General features: G+C 46.7%; 1 protein-coding gene and 1 long non-coding RNA gene across 3 annotated transcripts in view; one reads left to right on the top strand and one right to left on the bottom strand.

Annotated features, from left to right (window-relative positions):
* Positions 1 to 22,729, top strand: part of DUSP10 (dual specificity phosphatase 10) — a 35,526-nt gene extending 12,797 nt beyond the window's left edge. The window contains exons 3-4 of one of the 2 annotated variants that reach the window (XM_037128323.2): positions 17,925 to 18,296; positions 21,487 to 22,729. In XM_037128323.2, the coding sequence (XP_036984218.2) occupies positions 17,925 to 18,296; positions 21,487 to 21,752 (638 nt within the window). In that variant the 3' untranslated portion in view covers positions 21,753 to 22,729. The remainder of the gene's footprint in view (positions 1 to 17,924; positions 18,297 to 21,486) is intronic. The other variant, XM_037128322.2, reaches the window with a different exon arrangement.
* Positions 15,144 to 19,280, bottom strand: LOC119036514 (uncharacterized). The gene is made up of 3 exons (XR_005080009.2): positions 18,764 to 19,280; positions 18,415 to 18,635; positions 15,144 to 17,222 (listed from the first exon to the last, which is right to left on the bottom strand). It is a non-coding gene; the product is annotated as an uncharacterized LOC119036514 (long non-coding RNA).
* Positions 22,730 to 24,271: the final 1,542 nt, after the last annotated feature.

Raw genomic sequence — 24,271 nt, 5'->3', positions numbered from 1 at the left:
CAGAGAACAGGAGAATGCATTCCCTGGGAGCCTGTGGATATCAGGGTGCTACTTCCCCCTTCTGCACATATCAATGTTCTCCCTCACTTTCTAGAATGGAAGTGGAGGAACAAGGAGAAAGACAGACACACGGTTAGATGTGGTGGGTAGGACAGAGGGGATGACGATTGTGTATGACTGTGTCCCGCAGACTCAAAAACCCAAAGGTCGCTTGTGTTTTATATTCATTATTCATGCCATCAATGTGGATAATAATATTAACTATAGATTTTTTTGACCCTCAAGGGTGTCAAGGAAGCATCTCTAGGTAGGTTATCATTCCCCCTTGGGAAAGTTAATTCTCTGAGATAAGTGCGTGGGGATCTTATCGAACTCTTTGCTCTCATTGTTGTTCTCTTTGGCTTTTCTTCCCCTTCCTTATCTTTCTCCTTCCCTTCTACAGTCTGGGCCAAATACAGCTCAGGTAACCTGGGAGTGTGGCGGGGCCAGGCCCTGGAAAGCGTCTAGTACACACCCTTGAAGGATAGCAGGCCAGATCCTGGGAAGCCTGCGCCAGGGGCCGCATCCCATTCAGGCCCGTTACTGAGCATCTGTCCCATTTCACAGACGTGTAACTGATGACTCACCCAACAGCAAGTAAGGAGCTGGTAGCAGAGCTGGCATGGAATCCATGTTTCCTAACTTCCAGTTCAATCACTTTGTAAAAATCCCAGTGGGAGTATAATCCTTCGGTTAGCATCTGATTTGTTATTAAATCAGAGATTCCAGTGGGGCCACGGGTTGGGCCGGGTCACTCCATGTTTTCTTTTCCTTTCCCTTTGTAATGAGCTCAGTAAGTGGCTTCTCAATGAATCAGCCTGCTGTTCCGTATTTGTCCTCAGCCTCCCTGCTAGGCATGCATGTCTTTCCTAGAAGAGGGAGCAGAGTATGGATGTCAATGGCCCAGGTTCAACAGCCAGGCTGCTGAGCTTGAATTCTGACGTTGCCACTTATTCGAAGCGCGAACTTGAGCAAATGAAATGGGGTGTGCCTCCATTTTATCATCTATAAAATGGGAGGGTAATGAATGACACTTTTCTCGTGGGATTGATTGCTGATTACGTTAGATAATTTATGTACAAGTGCTTTGAACAATGCCAGACACTTAAAAGCTAACCTTTATTTAAAAATGTACCACCATTATGCTATCAGATACCTATAATAGTAACTTACCTGTATCTACTTATATCCCAAGGATATATGGCTGATGTAATTCAGTCCAATGATTTCACACGGCCATTGGTGGAGTATAAGCAGGACCTCTTTGTTGCTCCGTAAATCATTTGCTTCAAAGGTTTGGAAAAACCCAGTGTTTCTAAGGGAGGGGGTGGATGGATAACTAAATCAGAACTTTTTCTGAATCAGTGCCATGCTGGAAAATTCTGTACTATTTCTCGGTGAGGAAATCTTATCAAATTAAGTCTTTGCCAAGACTCAATTATATACCCACGGTTGGAATATTAAGAAAGTTTGAGAAAGAAAAAAACCAGATGATACATGAATCCCCCTGACCAGCCTAGTTTCATTTTCGCATGTTCTCCTCATTCTTTACCCATATATGTGCATATTTTGCAGAGCTTCTCATATAGAAACTGAAATTCATTTTCACTTGGTCGTGCCTGTACATTTGCTTCCCATATGATCATCACAGATATTCTTTCTGTGTTATAATGTCTTATTTTATGGGTGTAGCACATCAGTAACTTCCCTTACTTTTTGATGCCTGCTTTTCTCTTCAGAATACAAGAGACAACAGCCTATGAATGTTACTGGTTTTTTAAGGGAAGTCTGGGTCCTTGACTGCAGGGCTTAGCACAACTTCCCACTGTGTGCACAGCACCTGGGCCCTCATAAGGAGAGTGTTGTCCGTCCCGGGCTTCTCCTCTGGTGGGCAGAGTGAGGAAGTGTGGAGGGCCCACTCAGCACTCTCCAAAAGCAGAAGCTCTTGTGAAAGTGAATGGTACAGCCCGTCCGACCCCATGTTATGTCGTAAATGGGAGTCACCCCGAGTTTGCGCTGTTGACGAGACACTCTGACACTGTGAAAGGGACACCATTGCACTCACAGCAGGAGACAGTGAGATGCTGTGTAATTTGTGTGTGTGTGTCTTTCAGTCCCCCCTCCCCCTGCCCCATTTTTTTTTAAACATGGGGCTTTCAAGAAAAGGCCGAAGTCTTCAGAGTGCTTAAGCAAATGCAGTTGGAAAAGTGTCTCAGAATGGAGAGACAATTCCCATTAGTTCTATTTGCTAAATTGAGGTAAAACGCCCTTTAAATAGGTGCTAATTCTCCAACAGATAATTAGCTTGTCTTCCTTGATAAAGTGTGTGAGTTGGATTGAATTCATTATAATGAATCTTACACATTATGTAAAAATGCGGTCGTCTGCCCTTATTAGGTGAACCTCTTTTTTCCTGTCTCGAGGGCGGCTTGGGAAGCCCACCCGAACCCCACTGAGAATGAATGAACTGAATGAATGATAGGGCGACAGGCAGCTCCCTCTTACAAAAGTTGGGGGAAGCTGAATGTGGGACACACCCTTTACAGACACAGAGCTTTTGTATTAATACCGGCATCAGTTTAGAAACCTTGAGGATGCTTTGGGGACTGAGAGTCGGATGCCACAAAGCTGCCTAAATAACTACCTTGAAATCAATCTCCTACTAGGGACTTGACATTTTTCTGGATTTACAATGCGAAGCTTTTCCCAGGGAGCAAGTGAAGACCACGGTCCTTGGCTCGGTAGCCTTAGCTGGTGGCTGAGCTGTGACTCTGGGTGGGGGCCCGAAAGGGCCAGGACACGCTGCTTCCCACACTTTTCCTTCCTCCCCCATCCCCAGCCACTCAGACCTCGCTGAGGCTTCCCCCTCCCACAGTGCTCGAAGGGCGTCTTTTCCCACTGGGAGCTTCTGCGCACGGCCCCTGCACTTTGCCCCTGTTCAAATGTGTGTTCGGACAGTGTGGGGGTTCGGGAACGAGAGAGCACACTCTGGACAGTCCGTCCGAGAACTTCTGCTCCCAGTGGAGTGTTTCTTTCCCGAGAGGAGAGCGGCTATTTGAGGTTTAGTGGGAGCTGACCGACACCGGGTGTCAGTCCCTTGCTGCCCCTTAGATGGTAGGCGTTGGTCACTGCTGGCACATGTGTGACACACGCATGCACAGACGCCTTAGTTCCCACTTGTAAAATGGGGAGGAAAGGGGCACTGTGTGCTAACTCATTGAGTGGGGATAACAACAATCTCTGTCGCAGTCTCTGTCTGCACTGTCCACGATGATGTCCACTGTAGAAGCCGAGTCACAGTTGCTACTGAGCGCGTGCAATGGGACTAGTTCACATGGAAATGTGCTTCGCGGGTAAAGTGCCTACTGGAGCTCAAAGACTTTGTATGAAAACATGTGAGATATGTCATTAATAATGATTTGACTCTTGATTCCTTGTTGAAATGATACTCTTTTGGACATGTTAAGTAAAATATATTATTAATATTAACTCTACCCATTTCATTTTACTTTTTAAAGTGCAGCCACCGGAAAACAATTTGTCACGTGGTAGCTAGTGTTACATTTCTACCGAGTAGTGCTGATCTCTGTGTGGTCACAGCAACTACTATTGATCCTACGTTTCAGATGAGGAAACTGAGGCTGAGAGAGGTTAGGTAAACTGCCCGGAGGCACACAGCAAAAAGCCACACCGGGAACTGCCCGATTCTGGAGAATATGTCCACCACCATCACAGAATTGTTGTAAAATAGAGAATTTGTCTGGCTTTTGTCCTTGGGCCCTGGGAGGTAACCTTCCATCACACCTCAGCTCAAGCTCATGAGAGGATTCAGAATAGGGGTGGGTGGGTGGTCAGAAAGACCAACAATGTGGTTAGAAGTTGGGGGCTTGTGTTAGCCTGAACTCTGCCTGGGAGGAAGGGGGGAGAGATTGAGTTCAGCCACGTGACCAATGGTCCAATCAATTTCGCCTGTACAGTGAAACCCCGGGAAAATCTCTGGACTCCCAAGCTCAGTTGAGCTTCCTGATTACTAAGTCTGTGGACATGCTGGGAGGGTGATGGGTACCGAGGGTTTCTCGACCCTCCCAGACCTCCTACTACGTGTGTCTTCCTTTGGCTCGTCCTGATTTGTATCCCTGGTAATAAAGCCCTGATAGTAAGTGTAGTGCTTTCCTGAGTTCTCTGAGTTCTTCTAGTGAAGTATCCAAATGGGGAGGGAGTGGAATCCCAGAGCTTTTAGCCCAATGGTCGAAATTGTGGGTAGCCTGGGAACCTCTGAAGTTGGGTAAGCTCACTGGGGACTGTGCTCTTCACTTGTGGAGTCCGTGTGACTGTCGCAGGGGTCAGACTTGCTCTGCAGCCGACTTCCTTTTGTCTGGGCATGGTGATGGGGAAGACTAAGCATCGTAGCTCAACTTGCTTGTTTCTCGAACCCCATGTCCTGGGTGACCATGGTCAGTCAGACTCTAGACTTGTAAAGTGACTCAGTCTTCTCGCAACTGCTTTTGACTACTAGCCTCAGCCTGGAGATGGGGGGGCCTCTGACACCCCCACACCCAGTCCCTGCCAGCCTGCAACACTGGTGGTCCCCTCCCCAGACAGTACCACGTGAGTGGCAGTGACATCCAAGTGTACTGACACCTCTTTGCTACCAGATTCTTAATTATTGATGTTAGGATTGAGTTCCTTGTAGGAAACTACTGGAGGGTGATCATGTGATTACGGAGTGTTTGTGGTGTTTTAGTTTTTGAATAGTTTGCACAGACTAGAATTATACTTTTGAAGCATGTGTCCTGTTACATTTCATCAGCACTGTGTTCAAATCAATTGTCTTTTCTTGGGGCGCTTTTGTTTTGATTTTTAAACTATGATTGCATGTGTTGTATTTTTTTTTGGTTTGGTTGCTCCTTCCCTCCTTAAAACAGACCCTGTCTCTTGCCTGTGGTCGTGTTTAACCATGACCCTTCTGCTTGTGCTCAGTCCTGGTCCTTGTCTGGCAAAGGTCTCTCATGTCACTATCTCCTAGAAAGTGGACTTCACAAGAGCATTTTGGGGCCACTCTGGAAGGCAGAACATATCTTCAGAGAATACATACTTTTTTTTTTAATCCCCCAAGTCCCTGGCATTATGCTAAACAGCACATAGTAGGTGCTTTACAACTAACTGGACTTTCTCATCTCATTTTACCTAGAAATATTTAATGAGCAGCTACTGCACAAATCATGCACAGCAGGTCCTTGAATAACGTCCTTTTGTTTGACATCATTTTGTCATAACATTGGTGAGATACTGTAGGAACAGAAGTCTTGTTTATATCAATTAGCTTATGGTGAAATTGGTTTTGTAATATGTCATTTTGCTGAAAGTCGCAGAACCTATCAAGAATGTTAAGTGAGGGCTCACTGTATTACTGCAGGTGCTAACCAGTGAAAACTTTCCATTTCCATTAATAACTACCAGTATTAGCCTGTCGAGTTTGCACAATAACTCTGTTGTTGCCTCTTGGAACCATTATTAGCTCCATTTTGCAAATGAGGAAACGGGGGTACAAAAAGGCTAAGCAGTTGGCAAAGATCACCCTGCTGTCATGTGGGGGCAGCCTGACCCCCTCTTCTGTGAACTGTTATGATCAGTTTCCTCTAAGGCAAACAACAGCTCAGCATTCTTGGGGTCTGCATTTTCATAACAAAAAACAATAAACAGGCAAAGAAATGAACAAGTAATTTCAGAGTGTGCTAAGTGCTTTGAAGGTTATAAGACTTCAAAACTTCATGATATAATAAAATAGAGCTATGGAAGGGCGGCTGTGAATTGGCTGTTAGGGGAGACCTTTATGAGGAAATCATACTTGACCTGCGGGCAGAATTACCCATGTGATAAATAAGGGGAAGAGAGTTCCAGGAAGAGGGAACAGCAAGTACAGAGGCCCTGCGGTAAGTAGCAGATCACCCAGGCCTCACCACCCTAAAACACTGGGCTCATTCTCGCCATTGTTTATCAATATCAGGTTATGAGAGCCATGTTGACATCACAGAATGCTAGAACTGGGAGAAACTTACAGATTATCCAAATTCCTCATTTTAGAGAAGTGGCAACGGAGGTCATAGAGCTGGAACCCAGTGTCACTTCAGTGTGGAAAGAGGGCTGCGTTCTGAGTCCTTGTGGACAGGACTTCTGTCACCTTGAGCGGCGTTAGGCGGGGCTGCAAAGGGATGTGGTTGAGCAAGCTGATGGTGTCAGATGTGGGGGCCATCCCAGGTCATCTCTCCATTGCACATGTCCCAGATTGAACTGACCGTTATTTGGCTGGCCCTCTGCTAAACCTCAAGTTCATGTTGACAGTATAGAATCGTAGCCCATCTACCTCCTTAGAGATGCACCGGCCTTTTGATTTTTTTCCTCCTTAACCTCAGAAGGCAGTCTCTTAGGTAGGGACACACTAGCTTCTGATACGATGCAACCTTGAGATTCTCCCGGTGCACGGAGGCCTCACCTGGCTTCAGGCTGACCTTTCCAAGATCAGCCCTTGTGGGGTGGCGTGATTGCTGGGCATGGCCAGCGGGGCGAGTCCTTGTCCAAGGAGCGCTCATGCCTGCTCTTTCTGGCAGTCGATCGGTAATCTTAGTATTCTTGTCAAATATAGAGTTCAACTCAGTGACTTGAGGAAGTTGTCCCTCTGCGTTTTGTGAACTGAAAACACTGGTCCAGTAAAAACAGCTCACATTTTGAGGATGACACTCGGTCCCTTCCCCTACCACTTTCTGAATTCCCTAAGCCACAACCCTTTGACCTCCAGGTCAGACTAAAACACATCACTGTGAAAGCTGTCATTTTGGACTTGGGGGTTTTGTCCAAAGCGAGCTGAGATGGACAGAGCATCATTGGCCATACGCTTTCATGCACAGCCGAGCGATGGAACCACCAGGCTTCACTGGTGTACCCTCCCCTTGCTTCCTGCCTTTCCCTCTTTCCCCTTGTCATGGATGTTTCTAGATGACCGTCTGTGAATGTAATTTCCACTGGGAATGTTTCACAGTAGAACTATGCTCTCCCTTGAGGCGTGCTCTTGATATTTCCAGAGATTTATTTAATTGGACTCTACTTACATTCCATTGGGAAACATAGTTTTGCTATGAAGCTGTGATGTGTTTAATTTGGGGTCTAAGATAAATGTCGGTCCTCTGGGGAGGTGGGTGGTTAAGCAACAGTCTTCCCTGTGTGCAGTGGGTCTGTTTAATGAATAGCTTTTCTGGGCTTTCCTCTGTTTGTTTGTTTAGTAATGCTTCATTATTTAAAATTCTGCACTGAAAAGCAAAGAATGTTTTCCCTCTCTTCAGAGAATTAAACAATGTTGGAGAGTGGTTGAGCTCTTGGGAAAAATACAGTTTTGTGTTTTATAGCGCTCTCCTGTTAACATTCTTCCCCTGCAGCCTTCCAGTATGAGCTCATGGATTCCCCGCCCCCCTTAATCCAGCTTGATGGATTAACCAGTATTGAGCTTTTTAGTGAACAGGAAAGGTATAAAGTCGCCTCCCAAATACACAGAAAGCCTCCAGCTAAAATATTCTTTGGCCCCGATAGATGCTGCAGGGAGGGCAGGGGCCGGTACTGATTCATAAGGAAGGTATAACTACAGTGGAGATGAGGGTCTTTGGGAAAGGAGTGGGCTTCTCTGCTTGCAGCTGGCTAGTAGCACTAAGGTTCTGGAAGGCTCTGTGGTCTTGTCTCTTACGAGCATGTGGCTCCTTTAGCTTGCAGTCCCATCCCGACCTGGGATCAGTCCTGGCTTGACTTTAAGATGTGATACCAACTTGGGTTGGCTTCCAGGGGCCAGGTTCTCAGCCAGTCCACAGGTTTTGGTGTGGTTCTTTGAAAGTCAGAATTATAATGGATATTTTAACAAGTAAGCTATCCTGCGAATCAAAACTAAAAGTGGTACCCTGTTAGGTCTGGAGGTTGGAAGGCCAGGATCAGGCTGCCTGCGTGGTTAGGTCTGATGAGGTCTCGCTTCCTGGCTTGCAGATGGCCACCTTCTCTGTGCCCTTCAGTGGTGGAGGGAGGGAGGGAGGGAGGGAGAGAGACGGCAAACTTTCGGGGATCTCTTCTTATAAGGGCACTGATCTCATCATAAGGGCCCAACCCTCATGACTTTGCTGTAACCTAATTATGTCTCAAAGGCCCCATCTCCAAATGCCATCACATTGGGGGTTAGGACTTCACGTACGAACGGGAGGCTGCATAAATGAGCCCATCGCAGGTATGAAAAATGCCTTCAGAGAAAGAAAGTGTATGAATCTGCCCAGGTGCTGGAGTGTAGGCGCATTGCACCATCTGATAAATTAACACCCTTTTCTCTCCCTCCTCCTCCCTTTTCCTTCCAAACGTGTGTCGATCATCTTTTATGGACTTCTGAACCTTCAGGAGCTCCCGCTGAATTTAGGGTAAACCCCAAATGCAAACAAAATGTGCTTAAGAGGCCCTCTGTAGGCTCTGGGACCTCCCCTGGTCCCTGTCTCCCCGCCCACTCATTGTGCCTGGCAGGTCACATTAGGCCACTTTGAATCACCCCAGGCCTCGCGAGTGTCCTGCCTTCACCACAGTGTGGTTCTCTGGGCCTCAGCTGTTCTCCCAGATTCCCTCCCCTCGGCCCCTTCCACAGCCAGTCAGTCCAATCTAAGTTCCCGGCCACACACCCAGGAACTGGAGAGTACCTCATGGCTCTTAAAATTAATTATTACCTTTTTCTTTGTAGGCTTATATGTTTATCATCCGTCTCCTCCCATTGGACCCTGACCAGTGGGGAGAGAGTGAGGAGGGGAGGGAGAAGGGGCAGCTTGTCACTCAAGCCCAAAAATGTTTGAGGCCTTGCTCTTAGATAAAAGAGATTCTAGACGTAAAAAAAAAATGTTACTACAACTGGTGTGTCTGTTAAGAAAATCCAGAGGCTTGAGCTGAGTGTTTATGGAGGGCCGTTCTCCCTGGGAACCGGTTGGTGTGTGCTAACACAGGTTACGTTTCCGCACGGAGGCTTAGGGAAAGCAGAAGGAACATGAACTTGCATGTTTTCAGGGACGGGGCCTGAACTTGGCTGTGCGTGCCGCCCTCTTCCCACCACACACCCAGCTGGTATTTTGATGTGCATGTCCCTTAGCGGGAAGCCGCTCCCCTGATGACTCCCCGAGCCCTGTCGGGTATATAAAACCTTTCCACTTTCTTTCACGGGCATTTTTGTTAGTGAGAATGAAGCTCAGTGTAGAGGCAGACGAACTCCCAGTGACAAAGGCATGCGTAGGCTGACCTTCCAACAGGAACGGGGGCGGGGGGTGCAGTGGACCACTGGGCCTATCAGAAAGTGCTCTGGCCAGTCCAGGCACGGGGGAGGGCGGGGAGAAGTCAGTTATGCCAGCCCCCCACCTTCGGGGGGCTCTTGGTGAAACCTTTCTGAGCCTGGACGATGGGGCAGGTGGGTGTGCAGATGGGGTTCTGGGCACTAACAGGCCCATCCCTGTGGTTGGGGGAGGGGCTTGACCACTCTTCCTAAACCACCTTGACCCTTTAAAAATGGGTTTAAAAGATGGTCTGTGGGTTCATTGGAAGTTCAAGCATCAACTATATTCTGGGTAGAACCCCTGCCACCTCCCCGCACCAGGAGCTTGTTCTCATTTTCTTATGCTCCTGAGGGGTTTAGGAGACTGGACAGGGAGGGGGATATTGTAAAGGAGGGACACAAGCTGACCCTGGAGAAGAGGGGACAAAAGGGGTTCCTCCTTAAAGTCGCAGCGACTTCTGCACGACCTGGGGGAGTTCCTCACTGTGGGAACTCACAGATCCTCCCCTTTGAGTCCCGCTCACAGGAAAGTCATCTGTTCGTTAAAATGACACAACGCTTTTTGATTGTTGTCCTTGTGGAAAATTACATGACTGTCATCAGCTGTTGCTTCTGGCAGGGCTTTCTGTTCTAATGTAAATAAATGAGGTAACAGATTTAAAGAAACAGGCTGTATTTACATACTGGCAGAGCAGCCTCTCCAACAATCTGCCTGTGTTAGCCAAATACACACAGATTAAACTTGTGGTGTCCCCAACACTGGGTGCTCATTAAAGCTTTAAGGAGGGAAGCACAGGAAGGGGCCATGGGGGTGCGACTCCCTTCCCCGGGGTCGGGACTCGAAGCTGCCTTCTTTGTGCGGCTGAGCGACTGCAGCAGGCTGACCTTGCATCCCCAGCCCTCTTCTGCGCCAGCTCGGCAGTGGGGCCCTTCTGTGTACCCAAGGAACCTTCTGAGCCGGGAGGGTGGGTGGGGCGCAGTGGGCACCCGGAGAGTCTTGTACACTGGATAAAAACAAGCAGGGTCAGCTTTTACTGGAAGGCATACAATGAAAGCTTCACTGTGGTCTATCACCATTTCTAAATCATGGCATCTTTCTGACTCAGTTCACCTTTTTTGAGAGAAGTATTTAGACAGGATTTTTTTTTAAATTACTTGTATGGAGTACATTACAAAGATTTTACCTGTCAAAGAAGGAAGCAATCTATTTAAAAACACAACAAATAAGAGCACCTCCCCAAAACAAGTTAGTGATGAAAAAAAGTTGTGGAAGTATACAGAACCAAAAATGTAGCTGAAACCATATTGCAAACTAGATGAAAATTAGGATGGAGCAAGGTTACTGTTTTTAGTGTTCGGCATATATTATAGTGGAGTATTAGCTTATTCCTTGAATGCTAGATCCTTGTAATCTACCAAATTGTTGGGGCGGCTGGGAGGAGAGCCAGTCTGAGGGAAGCAAAAACAAGGTAACCTGAGTTACAGTGACAATGCAAGCGGTGTGTACGTCTTTCTGAAAGTTCTAGGCATTTCTAGAACACTTGCTAGGGATGCATCTATGGCTACTTGATAAGCCTACATGTCTTTCTTTCTCTTCAATTCTACGGAAACCTTAGGACACAAACAATAAGTATAATGAGGTTTCCAGGGAGAAGCACCAGGCGCAGACCGAAGCCCGTTCTGTGTGCCAATCCCTGCTGCATTGTCCAGTCTCCCCTGGGACCCACCGACACTGAATAAGACCTTTACAGGGGCAGCGCTGCAGGTGGGGTGCCCTGGGGTCATCGCTCTGGCATCTTTTCCCTTGCTGGGGACTGGCTCTGGCAGATGGCCTCCTTTTCCCCAGTTCTCTGAACCAACCGGACAGTCCTACAAGGCTATTGCAAAACCTACTTTGACCAGGAGGCCTCAGGGACTCCTCTTGCCTCTGACCACTGGGAGCTCTTGTTATCTCTGCCACTCCATGGCCCACTGTTACCCAAAGAGCCACCAGGTTTGCTTGCCTTCTTACAGGTGCCAGGGAGGGTATTTCATACCCAATCTCATTGGATCATTACAGCGCATCATTGCAGCACACCTGATAGTTAGGATGTCAGGTCCTCAAATAAGTGTTGTCATTTAGTTCAAGTCATTTCACTATAACTTTGGTGGGGTGCCTGATGAGCTGAACTCTTGTTTCTATCGGTTAGCCTGTATAAAATTGCCAGTGTTGTCCTTAAAGTCTCAGGAACTATTTATGATGTTCAGTGACTACTTACTGTGTGCCCACATTGTAGTTAAGGAAAGCGAGTTCTGAAAGACCCAATAGCTTTCACAAAGTCGCGCCGTTGGCACGTGGCATCGTTCTAAATTCAGGGCAACACTCTTTCCCTGCTGCCTCCTGTTTCATGGACTGCCTTCTAAAGTTGCTTTTTAAAATAAATCTATAAATAATCATATCTTCTACCAGAGAGATCCGACATGAGAAGCGAGGCGAGGGACTGATGTGCAGAGAAAATCTTCCTGGAACCCTAATGGTATTTGCCTAAAGAATCAACCTGTGCTCAGTTGGATTCCAGATAATGAGTGTTTGTTTCGTTGAAGTTTTAAGCGTTAGCTTCCCTGCTTGTTTATGTCTTTTCAAATATTGGTCATTGTACTTGGAAGCAATGAAATGAGATGATCAGAGGGCTAGTCCTTTCTCACTCACGGTCCCCACCATCAAAGCTGCCTAGGTGAAAGCCTCTCAGTTTCCCTTCCCCGGGTTCTTTATCCCTTTGTTCCTTACCTGACACCTAGTGACACGCACCGTCACTGGAATTACTCTCTTTTTTTCAGTATAGGCTCTCTTTGTTCTCCTTAGGAAAGAAATACAGTCTCGTGGGGACAAAAATCATGAAACAGTTTAGATGATACCATCTGGTAATGAACTTGAATTGTAAAAGGCTCCATCCTTCCATTGACTATAGAGACAGTTTGGTGGAAAACAAAAAGCAGAAGGAATCTTTGTGGGTCTTGCTGGCATCCCCAATATTTCTCCAGTTAAAGAGGGCAATTTTCTGCCCCCCAAAAGTGTGAGGTGACTCTGACTTTCTCTCTGAGTTTCAGTTCTGAAAGCCTGACATCGGCTTCACTTTATCCAAACCTTCGTTTCCTCCACAAGGGTCTGTGTGCAGACAAAGTTGGGGCTGCCTGCTTGGGGTACTGGAGGACCCATGGGGGGGGTCCATTAGGGCTCCATTTTATACCAATATCCTCCCCATGTATGGTGGTTACATCTGACTCATGGAGCAGTTTGTCCGTAGTCAGAGCCTCATAGAGTTCGATACCGCTGCTATCTCCATGTTACAGCTATGGCAACTGAGGTGCAGAGATGGTAAATAACTTGCCCGGGGAAACACAGCTAGTTAGTGATAGGGGCCCGGATTTTCAGCTCAAGCAAGCTGGCTCCCATGTGTGTGTTCTTGACCACTCCATCCGAGTCCCGTTTTACTTTAAAAGACTAGTCACCCAGTAAGGAAAATCTAGTCACCAGAAAGGGGCGATCAATACGCTGGCAGCAAGCTTGGAGCAGAGTTTCATTGAGTCCCCCTTCACGTGTCTCGGGGGTTAATTCCATTTGCTGACCTTCACCGAGTGTTTTCGTTAACATTCTGGAGAGCACTCCCTTCCCAGCCTAGCATGAAACCAAAATGCTCATGTGCAAAAGCGCTGTCCGTCTCTAGAATATGGAAATGTCTCACTTATGGATTCTGCATTTGGCTGTGGCTTCTTTAATTTGCCACGCAGAGCACTGCTCCTGAATCACGCCGCACAGGCTGCTCTGCTTCCAGGACCGCAGTAGCCAAAACAGCAACACGGGCTGAAAAGCATGGACCAGGGGAAGCTTCCCACCCAAAGGGGAACCCCGGGCTTCCCTGGGGCTATCTCACTGACCTCCTGGGCGAGCTCCCGGGTCTCCGTATTTTTCTTTAAGGGTGTGGCTCAGCCTCCACGGGCCAACCAGTCTCATTCTGGCAGAGAACCTAATTTGGGGATAAGGGTTGAACATGCGTTGCCTTTATTATTGTCACTCGGGCCTGGGAAATGCTTGTGTTGATAACTACAAGCAGTTGTGCCTCAGAAGATCACTCGAGCGAGGGCAGGGGCAGGTGTGGGGGCGACTTGAAAGACAGGGGAGGGGAGCACTTTGATTCAATCAGTCAATTTTATATGATTATCTAACCACTATGCTGTAGCCTGAAACTAAGACTAAATAACATTGAGTGTAAAGGGTAAGTGAAAAATAAAAAAGGTTAAAAAGTTAAACACTCAGTACCCCACTGGGAAAAAAAACGGGAATCCAAACACATGCAGCCTTGTTTGGGGAAGTTTTGATTAAAAAAAAACCATGAAGTTTGATGTATTCATTCAGGGAGGACAGGAAGCTGTTGCTTTATGAGTATTTTATTTAAACTTTAAAACTGCTCATGTACTTTGGTTCCTACTTCTTTTTAAATAGGATTTTAAGGGGAAGAACTCAAGTACATTTGCTTACTTACCATTAGAGTCTTTATGTGGAGCAGAATCTTTAGATTTTTAAAAGGGCAGTTTCCCAAAGTATTAAAACATGTGCTTTAATATGTGTTAGACAGTGTTTCGAAGGCCTTTATTTTTATTAACCAGTTCAATCCCTGCTTTATATATGGGGAAATTCAGGAACCAAAAGGTAAGAAACTTGTGCAGAGTCAGGGCATAGCTCGCTGGCGTTTGGGGTACAGCCCCGAGCAGTCTGGACTCAGAGTCACCGTCCTGGGGACAACTGCCGTGTGACTGGATAAGCTGGAGGTGGGATGACTGGGGGTGACATCAGGGTAATAAGACCTTATTTATCAAGCATCTGGTCACACATCAACGTGTTTCCATAGGTTTCCTAAACACTAGGGGTAGGTGATGTTATGTCCACTGTACAGATCAGTAAACTGAGGCTTAATGAAGGAAAGCAATTTGCGCCAGGTCTGTGTCTGCCTGCCTCTAGCCCCTACCCCTAACCAGCATGCCACACTGCCTCTGCTTCAGGTGCTGGTTATCATATTGTTACACTCTTCAGTACTAATAACAAACATGAAGTCATTCTAGCTTTGCACTGAATCAGGATCGTCACAGCTCCTCAACCAGGGAACAGTTAGTTCAGCCCCTAGTGGAATAAGATGGGGTCAGATGGGGGAGAGAACATGGAAGAAAAAACCTTATCCGCCCCCCTCCTGTCCCTGCCCCCCTTCCTAGCTTCCAGTTCCACCCTGCCGGAGGAGAAAGCACTTCTCCCTGCAGACATGACTCTGAAAACCACCACCGTGCACAGGACGTGCCTAGCCCTTCTTGAGGGCTCTTGCTGGAGCTAATCATCAGACTAGCACTCGAACGGGAGACTGTTTCTTCACACCCTTCACGGAGAATTTTCTTGCCCAGCTATTTCCTTCTTTACCCTTCTCTACCCACTCCATCTCTCAATATTCTCCAAGCTGAGCTCCCACATGGCTTAAATGCACAATATACCCGGAGTTTTGCACATGAGCACCCCCCGGGATTCAGATCTTTCCATGTGTGTGTCTGTCTCAAATTCTCCCCCACCCCCTGTGGTTTTTTCCCCATTAGGCAAATGGAAGGGCCGTGCCACCTGTTAGCATATTACATCACTGCCTCCCCAGAACACAGTTGCACCAAAGGCCTTAAACAAAGTACTTCTTCTTGTATTGTTTGCACTCAAAGAGCTGATATCATGCCAACTGATGTCATTGTGTGTCTTTGTATAACTGCTATGGCAACTGGGCAGGTGGGGAGCCTCCAGCTGATGTCATTGGGTGAGGAGGTGTAGAGACAGAATTTTAAAAAGCTGGATGCTGCTTGTTTCTGTGCGGGGGGTTTTACTGGCGTGCATTTGAAAAAAAAAAAAGCTAGCTGTTTTTAAGACAAATTACAGCTTGTGCACCCTAAATAAGAACAGAGAGAAGTTCTTTTTTTTTTTTCCTCTTCCCACCCCCTTAGAAAGTCCTTTGGAGCTCATTTTGTTGTTCTTTCCTCTCGTCTTATATAGAGAAGTATGCAACAACTGCCTTTTTCTTTGGGAAAAGAGTGAATTAGGGTTCCCATCCCAGGATCAGCGTGGCACTGTTTGCTTGGACTCGACATAGAGGCCATGCTGGGCAGATTTCAAAATAACCCTTTAGTCTCTTTGGTGGAACTTGTGACGGGGACAGTGAGTAATTTCAATTTATTTAAACGTTTTCCCTAGTGAAGTTTTTCAGGTTTTCCATTTCTCCCATCTACTTTAAAAATGATCTCTTTAGCCCAAAGTTTTTTTTCTTTTGCCATTATTTCATAGCAGAATAAAGTGATAATATTTAAGGGCAAAGTTTAATCCTAGACATCAATTAAAATGAATTTATAGTTTTTGTTTTTCTTTTCAAAAGGAAGTAGGCCCTGACCGGGTGGTTCAGTGGGTTAAAGTGTCAACCCATGGGACAAAAGGTCACAGGTTCAATTCCCGGTCAGGGCCCATAATCAGGTTGCAGGTTCCACCCCAGGTCAGGTTGTACAGGTGGCAGCCAACCAATGTTTCTCTCTCTCTAAAATCAGTAAACATATCTTCGGGTAAAGGTTAAAGAAAGAGAAAAACGGTAGGTTTCGACACTTACAGATGAGTGATACAATCCTAATATCACTCCTCGGAACAATCTTGGGGTTAGAGCCGGACCTGGAACTATGACTTGCCGGGCTTACACGACCTGCTCTGTGTGTGCTGGCCGTGAACAGCCTGGACCGAGGTCCAGGTTGCAGTCTGGAGCTTCCTGCCAAGGTTGCTGCAGATGAGACTTGAAGGACACGTGTTAAGTTCAGAAGCTCGGGGACAGAGAGACTTCCTGTCCTTGTTTCAACACAGCCACATCCTGTTCACGCTTTCGTTTCCTGCCTCACCTCCTGAAACCGTTGAGAAGCGATGGAAGGCATCTCTCTAGGGGCGTGAATGTTGTGTTCTGGGAGCTTTCAGCTTTTCAGCTTCCTCCTCTTTTCAGAGGAGCAGCCAGAGTGTGTCTATTTCTGTTTGATTTGAATTAGAGCTAATTGGATGGCATAATGTCTGATTGCATAGCCCTTACTTGTATATTGAATAATTTGACCCTCGTAATAACCCTTCAGGCTTACCCGTGTGGGTGGTGCATCTCACAAATATTAAAGCAAAAATTTAAGCAAACTATGCTCCATAAATTTCCTAACTTACACAAATTGTTCTTTTTGTGTGTAGTCTTTCAACTTTTGATCATATGGATGATGGATATTTTTGAATTGGCTTTTTTTTCATTGAATATTGAACAGAAACATTCTCTTTGCTTTCATATTTTTTCACAAACTTGAACAGGTACATAACGCTCCGTTGAATGACTATATTAACTTTCCCCCTCAATTTTTTTTAAACGTGTCCTTTGCTATAAAACAGATAATGCTGTAGTGAATGTCTTAGGTAACCAGCTGATTTCCTTAAGATATATAATTCCCTACCCCCGTTGAAGGGGAGCTCTGCATTTTTTTAAATGGTGCAGTTTTCAGCCTTTTCTACTAGCCCATCACATTTAGGAGGCAGGGCGGAGCCCTGAGCTAGCTCAGCGGTGTGTGTTCACCAATCGTTAGCGGTTTCCTGATGGGTGTGTGGCCGCGCACGGCTCGGAAAGGCGCAGGGCGAGGGTCCGGGCTGCGGTCCCGTGGAGTACTGTTGGAAATCAGGGTGGAAAACTGTCGGCTAACTACATGAGCAATATCAGAAAGGAGGTCATAAGGCAAACTCACCTCACAGATCCTTTCGTGTTTTCATCTTCTCCAAGCATTTCTCTGCTGCTTGAACCTGTCGGCCGTCATATACATATTACGTATAAATATTAAGTATAAAACGAGTGAACGCCCGCTGAGCGACACGCGTGCCAGGCAATGTGCGGTGCTACTTTAGCGTATTCGTTCATCCCAGACCCCAATCACACTAAAGGGTAGATGCCAGGACCCTCATTTTACAGGCAGGGGAACTGAGGAACAGAGAAATTAACGTCCACCCGACAGAGCCAGGAAGGAGGGGAACTGGGGTCCCAGCCACGGTGCACGGGCTCTTCCAAGGTCCCCGCTCGTGACCACTCTGCTCTGTTAGCAGCAACGCTGTCGGTCCGGGTGAGGTGGGCGCAGGAAGGGTTCAAGCCTCCTACCTGCAGGGCCCAGGTGCTGGCCCACGTTCCCTGGCCGGTCACCCTGCCTCGCTCCGCTCGCTCCCCGGGGCCCGGTTCTGTACAGGCCGCTGAGCCGTGGCCCTTTGAGGCAGATCGAATTCGGAAGTCGGGCTGCGGAAACTGTCCGAGGCCACACGGGCTCTTTCCAGGGACCCACGGCCCAGCGTGCACGCAGAACCATCGCCCAAGTTCAGGTGCAGTGAAGTCCTCCGAAGCCCCTCCCGAGCCCCGAGACGGACTTTCATTTCACTTTATCGGCTGCATCAGCAACAGCGCGCGCTCCTTCCCACAGGGTGAGCCGGGTCGTCACGCTCGCTGTGTTTGTGTTCCAGGCGGACTCAGCAGTTTCAAGCAGAACCATGAGAACCTCTGCGACAACTCCCTGCAGCTCCAGGAGTGCCGGGAGGCGGGCGGCGGCGCCTCCGCGGCCCCCAGCGCGCTACCTCAGCCCGTGCCCGCCACCCCCGACATCGAGAACGCCGAGCTGACGCCCATCCTGCCCTTCCTCTTCCTGGGCAACGAGCAGGACGCGCAGGACCTGGATGCCATGCAGCGGCTCAACATCGGCTACGTCATCAATGTCACCACGCACCTGCCCCTCTACCACTATGAGAAAGGCCTGTTCAACTACAAGCGGCTGCCGGCCACCGACAGCAACAAGCAGAACCTCCGGCAGTACTTCGAAGAGGCTTTCGAGTTCATCGGTAACTATCTCCCACTGGGGCATTCACCTCCTCCGCCCTCCTTTCCCCTCTGGCTTTTGCTTTGAGGTCAAGTTCAAGGTTTAATGTCTGGGTTTCCAGTAAAAAAAAAAAAGCTCACCTGAGTGGTTTTTCTGGTGGCTCTGCTGCCCGGTGCAGCCTAAGTCTTCTAAGTTGTAGCCCATCAAGTGCATTGGGCCCATCAGGATGAGTATAAAAGAACAGGGATTCCATTTGGTTGGGATCTGTTCGACAAGAAATCCTCATTCCCTCAAGTTCTCAATGACAAAGTGGTAGTGGTTTAGCAGGGATGTGTTCCACAACGTCATTTCTGTAAAATAACTGATAGGAAATAAGAAATTAGAGACCAGAGCTTAGACTGTGGCTTTCTGGTCTACCTCAGCCCCATGCAGGAAATAAAATATAGTGAGTATATTTTCCCTACCTCCAAACACACCATACCCCCTTACCTTGAGTTCAGTGAACTTGCAGCTGGGACAGCCTCTGTACATGAGGTTGAGGCAAACGCAGCCTTGCTGAAGGGTTGCTTCTGAAGAATCTACGTCAGTCAAGCAAAACACTGTAAACCTCATTCCCCGACCCATCAGTGCAGAGGAGAGACAGGACTGGAGGTAGGGAGGGAAATGAGCTGTTTTCCCTTCTACCTGCTTCTTAAACACTGGGTAGGAAAGGGCATGAATGTGGACACCAGCGAGATGGTACTGGATTTCCTGAGACCGTTTACCCAGACTCACTGAACTAGGAGACATCAGGTGGTGTAGCCCGAGTCGTTCCCAAGGAGGATCATTCTAACAGCAGCAGGCTTTAATCTCCAGAAGGAACCTTAATCCTAACTTTAATTTTTGTTGCTTCTGTAGCCTCAGACTGTGGTAAGGCACAAAGGATCACCTGGGGAACAGCTGGCATCTGGCAGATACCTGACAGTTTTTTTTTAAGCGACTCCACCTTTGTTATCACCAAGGCGTGGCCCAGTACTCTTCCTCAGCGTGGCAGCACCTTTCACTGGCCTGTGTCCTGGGGAGACTGCACTCACGTTGGGTGCCCCTCTGTTGGAAAAGAGCCTTGGGCGTAATAGCCATTGGCTCTGGTGGATTTGCTGTTGAACTGACAGCTCCAGCCACCTCGTCCTGCTGTTGTGCTTGCTAATTGTGCCTTCAGTGCAGGACCGTGAAGTATTAGTCCAGAAGGAAGTTGTGAGTGGTCACCAAACTCAGAAAAGGAAAAGTGACTTCCCCAAGGTCATAGGAGTTCTAGTGTCAGAGACAGGACCAGAACTCAGAGCCCTTGGCTCCAAGGCCAGGGCCCTTCCGTGGTAAGCTGGGGCCAGGTTGACGATGCCCCATTCATTCCTGACTGGCAATAAACGTGAGTGCAAAGGTCACTTACATTCTTTTAACATCTGAAGCAAACCTTGAGCCCCAAGGAAGAAGTGTTTGTTGTCATCACGTAGATGAGGAACTCCCTGGTTGGTACACGATGTTATGGATGCAATTCTTCTGACCTAATTCCAGTTGAGGGAAGTTAGGAAATTGTTTCTCTTGAGTGAGTAGCATGAGATGTGCTCCCTCTAAGAGGAGCCCCTGCAAAGCACCCTCATTCCTTGGGGTATCCAGGCTTAGCTGCTTTTTCAGACGGAGAACAACCAGTACCAAATGGCATTTAACCTGAAAGACAAATCTGGCTGGCAGCCTGCCCAGGCTCAATTTTATTGTCATTGTTACGTCATTGAGTAAACTGGAATCTTCTAGTTGCTCTGAAACCTGCCCAGTTGCTTTTGGACAAACACGCACATTTTATGAACATAATCATTCACCCCAAGCCTAAGGAGCCTGACTGCACAGGGCCTAGGTTCAGGGTTTAACTATGCCGTTTATTTCTTAGTTGGGTGATATCATTCCCATGATCTCTGAGACTGGCGAGTTGGTATTATTCCCATTAGGCAGACAGAAGGTTTGAGGCTCGGTGGAGCCAGGTGACTCCCACAGGCCCACTCACCTAGCGTGTAGTGGGAACAGTGGTCCAACCCAGCACTCGGTAGCCCCTCTCCATAACCACCATGCCTTCCAGTCTCAGTGTGGCGCTAGGTACGTAGTGTGTGCCAAACAGAAGACATGGAAAGAGGGGCCTACTTTCTCGAAGTACTTTTTCTATGAGAAGTAAGCCCGATCTACAGATTTTTAAGATGAAAATTTGCACAGCAAAATGAAGGTTTTTTTCCATTTTTTGATGCTTTAAGTTAAATCACGACTCCCCTTACCCTGCTGTTCTTTCCAGCTCTGCACCTGACTGGTACCAACCGCTTCAGGGACACTTTCTTGGAGATGCCTTTTAGTCTAGAAGCATCACTAGGAATCTATTCAGGCAGTGCCCACAAGCTATTCTCCTGAGCTGTTAGTATTGAGTATATCTGAAAGGTAGGAAGTCTGACCCTTTCCAGTTGCTCTGGGTTCCGATCCATCGCTGAAACGCCTCCAGCTTTTAAGTCATAGCCGTGTACCAGAGGCTCCCATGGGTGAGGGGTTAACAGTTCAGATGTAGGTGGCCCCTGTGCCTGGGGACCGCAGTCCTCAGCTGCCCTTACAGCACGGTTTTCCTGTAAGAAGCTGAACACAGTAACTTTCTGTTGACTTTTGTTCCTGTAACCTCGGTCTTAGTTTAGCAAGACCAAACTTCTCATTTATTCTCTATCAGTTCCTGTACAGAGCCATTATATAGCAGAAGGAAAGAACTGGTTTGTTTTTTTTATCTATCACAGGTGGGAGAGTTGTTGTTAGTAACTCTAGTTTTGATAAGTCCCACAGTTTGGCAGTTGGAATAAAGATCCTTAATCAGAAGGATCTACTGAGTAGCTTGTTTAACATGGCAATTAATTGTTATTGTGGCTTGTGCTATCACCTGTGAAGTAAACTGGTACTGAATAATTCCTTCGCCTCCTTTTCTCTTTAAATGTAGAAATGCAGCATCTGATTTATGCCAAGATTGCTTTTAGCCAGTTCTGGAGGTTGTGACATAAACATACACAATGAACCATCAAATTATGCTTGAGCCGAAAACCATTTTAATATATTCTATCTCTACAAACTGTGGCATGGCCAAGGCCAGATGAGAGTTAACTCACTCTTCCCATCACTGTCTCCCTCCCTTCACCTCTCACCTCTCTCCCTTTTTCCAGAGGAAGCTCATCAGTGCGGGAAGGGGCTTCTCATCCACTGCCAGGCCGGGGTGTCCCGCTCTGCCACCATCGTCATCGCTTACTTGATGAAGCACACTCGCATGACCATGACTGATGCTTATAAATTTGTCAAAGGCAAACGACCAATTATCTCCCCGAATCTCAACTTCATGGGGCAGTTGCTGGAGTTTGAGGAAGACCTGAACAACGGGGTCACGCCGCGGATCCTCACTCCAAAGCTGATGGGCGTGGAGACGGTCGTGTGACACCAGCCGCCTGGACAGGAGGGGCTCCTGTTCCCCATCAGGAGATGCGATGAAGAGGAAGGAGAATGGAGCCTTTCTTTGCTTTTTCTTCTTCTTTTTTTTTTTTTAAGATGGGGATACAGTTTGTGAATGGAGACAAACTGGTTTAAAAACTTATTTTTAACAAGTGTGAGAAGAATTTAATTTTTGACGCCCATTGAGATTTCCCTCCCAAGAACTGACAAAGGAGGGAAGCTAATGAAGTCCTTTTTTTAAGCCAACAATAAACATATAATAAAACTCGTTTCTTCCCCTTTTCATTTGAAGCTCTTTGTAGCATTTATGATTATATAGTCTGTGCAGGTTCATAGACCGAATATACTACCCTTTCAACCAATGTAAAAGAACCAAAAGTAAGTAGAAAAGACATTGAATCACAAAGACCCAGGATCTCCGTGGGCCATTCATGCAGAAAACAGAAACCCAACCAAACCGAGCCCGGTGTTGCTCACCCACACTGTGCACAACCGGGGCAGCTTGTGCGGTCGAAGAAACCTCCACGTTCTGGAAAGAGACAAAGGATACTGTTGATTTTGTGTGTTTCATACTCTGAATTATTATATTTTTCCCTTTCTGGGTTTAAGAGATTTTTCTTTTTGAAATAGCAAGGGACTGACCATTGTACCATATGCCTTCACTTTGCAATACAAGGGTGTTTTGAGTGGACAAGTTACGGCTGGCGGCCAAATGATAGGCAAATAGTGCGGATGTGCCAGCTTGGAGATAGAAAGGAATTAAAACTGATTACTTTCCTCCCCACCTTTTCCCTTTGTTTAATTTTTTTTTTTGGATTTGATTCTGGTTACAGTGCCATAACCCTTGTTACATATGTATATCAGAATGTAAAAAAAAAAAGACAAAAATTTATTTAAAAATATTTTTTGCAAAAAAAAAAAAAAACACTGGGTGTGTTTCTGTTGATTGTGTAAAAATTTATTTTCATTATATAAATGAAACTCATCTTGGGACGTGTCTTGTTTCCGCCTCTTTTCCTCCATGTGGGGTCAAGCATGTCTGACTTCTGGTCATTTGTTCATGTCACATAACTGGGAAGGAACACACATTTTTCTAGGGAAATAGAGATGAGGAGGCAAAAATGTTCTCTGCCCTCAGTGCGATACAGAGAGAAGGAATCAGGAGGCAGGGTAGCTCCGGTGGCCCACCTCTATCCCCACAGCTCCACATTTGAAATTCCTCTGAGGCCGGGAAGTGTCGACTAAGTCACATTGAGGAATGAGGGGTTTCTATACCCTCCGAGCTTGGCTCATCAATCAGGTCACTGACTGATGGATTGGGTAGAATCCCATGCTCTCCCCAGAGTCTCTTTGATAACTATTTGTGACAATCTGCCATTTGGGATTCCTTAAGGTCGCCCCCCCATCCCTCTCTTGCCATTTACTCACTTGACATTTTTAGTGACATTAACGATGGAGTGTGCACTACAGCAAATATCCGTTTCCTACGCTTTTTGCCAGCAAACTGAAGTCAGCTTCAGCAGGTACAGCTTCCCGACCTCACTGGGTCAATACGTAGCTTGCATTCCATGGGCCTCCAGCCCATGGACGAGTGGGGGTGGGCATGGGGGAGGCATACAGTCCAGGCGTTTCTACATCTTATGACAATAGCTGTCCAGGGGACCTTGACCTCCGGGATGATTCACAGCAGACTGAAACTTGCGGAAGGTAACACAGTTAAGGGTTCGGGTCCGTCTGATTCTATATCAATACATTTGGCATAGTTTTGTGGCCATTTGCTTACAAATGTTATAATGAAATATTTTTGACGTTTACTTTTTAAAAAAATACCTTTTCTACTAGAAGTGACTTGACTGTTTCCCTTATTAGAAAAGTGGAGCTGGAAGTTAACAGGCATTAACCTAGGGCTGTTCTGAATTATTTGCATTTACCACAGTGTTAGTGAAAAGTAAATCTCTCATACGGTTATTTTATATTCTTCAGACTAATAACTGGTGGCAGGGCATGTTTAAGGAGTTGGGTGGGTCTGTAGTTAGTGATTTAAAATATCTAGACATTTCCTTTAAAATTTACTACACATTTCTTTTTGTGGATTCTAAATCCAAATATTCAATTTCTGATAGAATGTAAGACGTATCCCCTTTTTTCCTTTTTCTTTTCAAACACACAAGGAAAATGAATACAATTTCTCTTCTTTAAATATGTGAACATGATTTATGTTTTTTGAACTTTCTGACTTTGAGAGAGAGGCAGTCCTAGGGGCAGGAATCTTGCCAGCCAGCATACCAAGAATTCTGAGAGAGACTCAGGTCTTTTTTGCTAATCTGTTGTGAGTCACTTAGCCTCCATTTCTTCATGAGGAATGTTAACCATTTCATGAAAATAATAATGGATTAACCAAGACATCGCCCTAGAAACCAGACCCCGCCCCCGCCCCGGCTTCTGGGTCTTGCTGGGTATCTGGGAGCTTTTGAGTTGAGCTGGGAAATAATTTGAGTATCTTCT

The sequence above is a fragment of the Artibeus jamaicensis genome, unplaced genomic scaffold, assembly GCF_021234435.1.
Source record: "Artibeus jamaicensis isolate MK-2021 breed Jamaican fruit bat unplaced genomic scaffold, CSHL_Jam_final scaffold_754, whole genome shotgun sequence".
Taxonomy (NCBI): Eukaryota; Metazoa; Chordata; class Mammalia; order Chiroptera; family Phyllostomidae; genus Artibeus; species Artibeus jamaicensis.
This window is presented reverse-complemented; position numbering and strand designations above follow the sequence as displayed.